Here is a 3,462-nt window from a genome sequence, read left to right as displayed (position 1 = left end):
GATCCATTTAGAATATAAGATTTCTCGAAACATGAGCCTAAAGTAGGCTATAAAGGATTTGAGTCTCAAAGAAAAGATGTAGAAAGTCTTTAGCTACATAAAAAATTAAAAGGTTTCCATGTATTTAATGTTTTGTTTTGCAAAAAGTTTAATGGTTCTACAAATCCTAATGGTTTCTACCAATTAGAGTTTTTTGGGTAAATAAAAGCATGGATGTGGGATAGATTTACTTTCTCAAAGACTCTTGTCTATTATCAATTCTTTCTAGGATTTTGATGCCATCAAAGAGGAGATATTCTATTTATCATTTGTTCTTATGACATGGTTACGTGAGCCCATCATAATGTTCATGGTGAGGATATATGTTCATATGGAGATATAATGTTGTAATTGAGATGCATCAAATCAGTTGTCAAAAAATTTCAATTGGATGAGGATATTTGAAATCAAGTTCCATTTTTGGAGATGACTATATTTTAGGAAGATGGTGGGTTTAGGAATATTCAAAAAGATTACCAACATAATATTTATAGCTCAATGTGAGAACCACCATAAAATTTATAATGCCTAGTTCCCTTATAATCTTGCACAAAGAGAAAAGTTCAAGAAGAAAAAAGATAAGTTACACTATAGGGGGAGTACCCACATCATTCTTAGTGGTGCAAAGCCACTTTTCAAAGAGCCATCTTAATTCTTATACTTGAGTTTTTTGCAGCACAAATGCACACACATGAGCATGCAAGCATACATACATATACTAGACACTTTCACACACTCACTTTCTTGTATTATACCTTTTGATTTATTTAAAATTTAGGCTTTATTTGAAAGCATTAAGCATGCTTGAATATTAGGTGTACAAGATGTTATCACACACAAAGAACCAAAATGAAAGTCTTGAAAGAAATAAGTGATTTCTTTATTTCTGATATATTGGGCGCACAAGTGTGTATTGACCTATTTCATCCACATGAATAGCTGCTCTACAAAAGGGACACAAACAATGTCTTTGAAGCCAAGGAATAAGACAATCACTGTGAAATTTATGTTTACATGGAAGGCATATTTGTAGTTTCTCAGATGTGAAACTATCAAGGCAAACCGGACAATCTTGTTGATGTTCTAAGACCAAACCATGGCTCGTATGTGCCCTCTTCTCTTTGATCTTTATTTTCCTCTTGATATCTAGAAGCCCAACTTCTTTAGGCATGTTCAAGCAGGTGCCCATGATGCTTCTTTGCAAATAGGTCCGAGCTTGGATGCTCTCATTCGTATTGGGCCTGAAAAAGAGAATGTGGATAGTAGGTAAGGAATAGATGTGAGTTAGGACACGTAGGTGGTAGGTAAAGTGTAGAGAGAAGTGGTTGCTTGTTTGGCCAATTTTTCGATTTAACACTTAGTTTGAGAAGTTAATAGAAGGGAGGTGCAAGAGGGATGTCCAAGTATATAGGATTGAAATGCATCATTATTAAGGGCAATAGGTTGTGCGATGAATGTGTTGTGTGTGTGCGTGTGCGTGCGTCGCGCTGTCCATGGATGAGTCTATAGATGGAGAGAGAGAGAGAGAGAGAGAGAGAGAGAACCTCGAGGTAGAGAGAGAGAGAGTTCGAAGTTTCTCGTCCAGCCGCTTGCGTGCTGCGAGAGCAGGACCGGAGAGGCCATCCACCACCACATGAGGCAGATCCTCGCGGCCACTAATCCTGCCAGAGTATAGCTGCTCCTACAAGTAGTCGAAGAAAAACGAAGGAAACACGATATAATCTACTGTCTTTCTTGCAGCAGTTACCCATCGAGCCGCCATGGCGCGCATGCAAAGAATTTAGACGAGGGCGTAGGATTGCAAATTAGGCGACGATATGATCGGTCGTACCTGATTAAGGAGCACAGACGCAGTAGAAGGAGAAGAGCCGGTGGGGGTATTGTGGAGCTTCTTATTATAACATGATAAGGAGAGGCGAGTAGTGTCGAGTGGGATAAGGAAGGAGCTGCCTGCTGAGCGGCCGTGAGAGACTCGCCTCCTTCGAGCAGACTCCACTCCGGGAATACTCATCTCTCTCTCTCTCTCTCTCTCTCTCTCTCTCTCCTCGTGTGTGTGTCTGACATACAGACCAATTCCCTCATATAGACCAATGCCCTCTTTTTCAAGGCTGAAGCTGCCGGGAGCTTTCACGCTCTTGAGGCCAATTCTGTGAGAGAAAAATCAAAAGCAAAAACATCTTCACCTTTCACACACATGGGGCATGCACGCCTTGCATGCTAGGGTCCATTTTGCACCTCCCACACTCACCCAAGAATGTTTTCTCCCATCCTTTTACCGTCACTCCTTTAACATGCACATTCCTATCATCTCCCTTTCATGCTTACTTTTTGCAAAATGTTCATTTGCACATTCAAATCAAAAGCCAAACACTTACATTTTGTCATGGTTCCACTAGCAACATTTTTGTGAATATAGCTACCCTTTCACCAAAATTGTTTTGAGCATTCTTCTTGTGCCCCCTCACTCTCAAGTCTAAGGGTTGAATCACAACATGGAGTCCTTAGATTCTTAGTTCACATGAGTTAGCCAAAAGCATAGTGTAGGATTTCCCTACTAGACTTCAACATCTCAATTTGTCATACACTCGTGGTTGTTCACTCAATTTTTCCTAAAGTTATGTGTCACATAAAATATGATACATTGAAATCAATGCTATTTGAAACTAGAGATACATGGCTTTCACCATCTTGCAATGTCTAAACTACAAGGTCGTTTATTGAACATACACCATGGTTGCAAACGAGAAGATTTCGTATAGTGCAAATGTATAAAGCACCAAAGAACAAGCTTTTCGTCTATTGAGCATGATCTTTGACCCACACTTCTTTGCTCGAAATGGAGGTTTTGAGTGAGTTAGCTAGAGACATATTGTAAGATTTTGACTTTATGTAGGACCAACTTTAACTAGATTCTTCACACAAAACATTTCAATTTGTCACTGTTGAAAATAGCTACATTCATCAACCTTACTAATAAGAAAAATTTGTCAATTTGATAGGTATCAATAGCTTTGATGGAAGCATACATCTAGTGTGATATGATGAATAGAAGTGCATTGAGATTAGTCACTTGGCTTATTAGGTATGCATGATATGTAATAAAGATCCTTGTACTAAGATGAAGACGTATTGTTCCACCTTATACTCCCTTTTACTGAAGCACGTCTTTCCAACTAGCCACAATTGTACATAGTCATGACACCACATGTTTGAAGGCCCTTCTCATAACACAGAAAGACATTGTACCTTTGTCTTCTTGGGACCATGCAAACCTTCTTGTGCAAACTACAACCCTATCCCTAAGATGTGAAACATTCACTTTAAGATTTTTATGTTTTGCAACTAGCCTCTCAAGTTTAGAATCATTCTTGACGCTTTGAACACTCACTTGTCTTCAATCCACAATATTGAAACAATGGTATA

The 3,462-nt window shown here is 38.9% G+C and overlaps 1 protein-coding gene across 1 annotated transcript; it reads right to left on the bottom strand.

The window, feature by feature from the left end:
* Positions 1–897: 897 nt before the first annotated feature.
* On the bottom strand, positions 898–2,223 carry LOC148028085 (putative E3 ubiquitin-protein ligase RHY1A). Its single transcript, XM_087688994.1, has 3 exons — positions 1,871–2,223; positions 1,584–1,720; positions 898–1,280 (listed from the first exon to the last, which is right to left on the bottom strand). The coding sequence occupies exons 1-3, from the start codon at positions 2,048–2,050 to the stop codon at positions 920–922; spliced, it is 678 nt and encodes a 225-aa protein (XP_087545120.1). The 5' UTR covers positions 2,051–2,223; the 3' UTR covers positions 898–919.
* Between the last annotated feature and the right edge of the window lie 1,239 nt (positions 2,224–3,462).

Source organism: Lygodium microphyllum, chromosome 12, assembly GCF_053477565.2.
Source record: "Lygodium microphyllum isolate KBCC chromosome 12, Lygodium_microphyllum_v1.1.10, whole genome shotgun sequence".
In the NCBI taxonomy this organism is placed as follows: Eukaryota; Viridiplantae; Streptophyta; class Polypodiopsida; order Schizaeales; family Lygodiaceae; genus Lygodium; species Lygodium microphyllum.
Note: the sequence above shows the minus strand (reverse complement) of the source record. Positions and strands in the feature narration are given on the sequence as shown.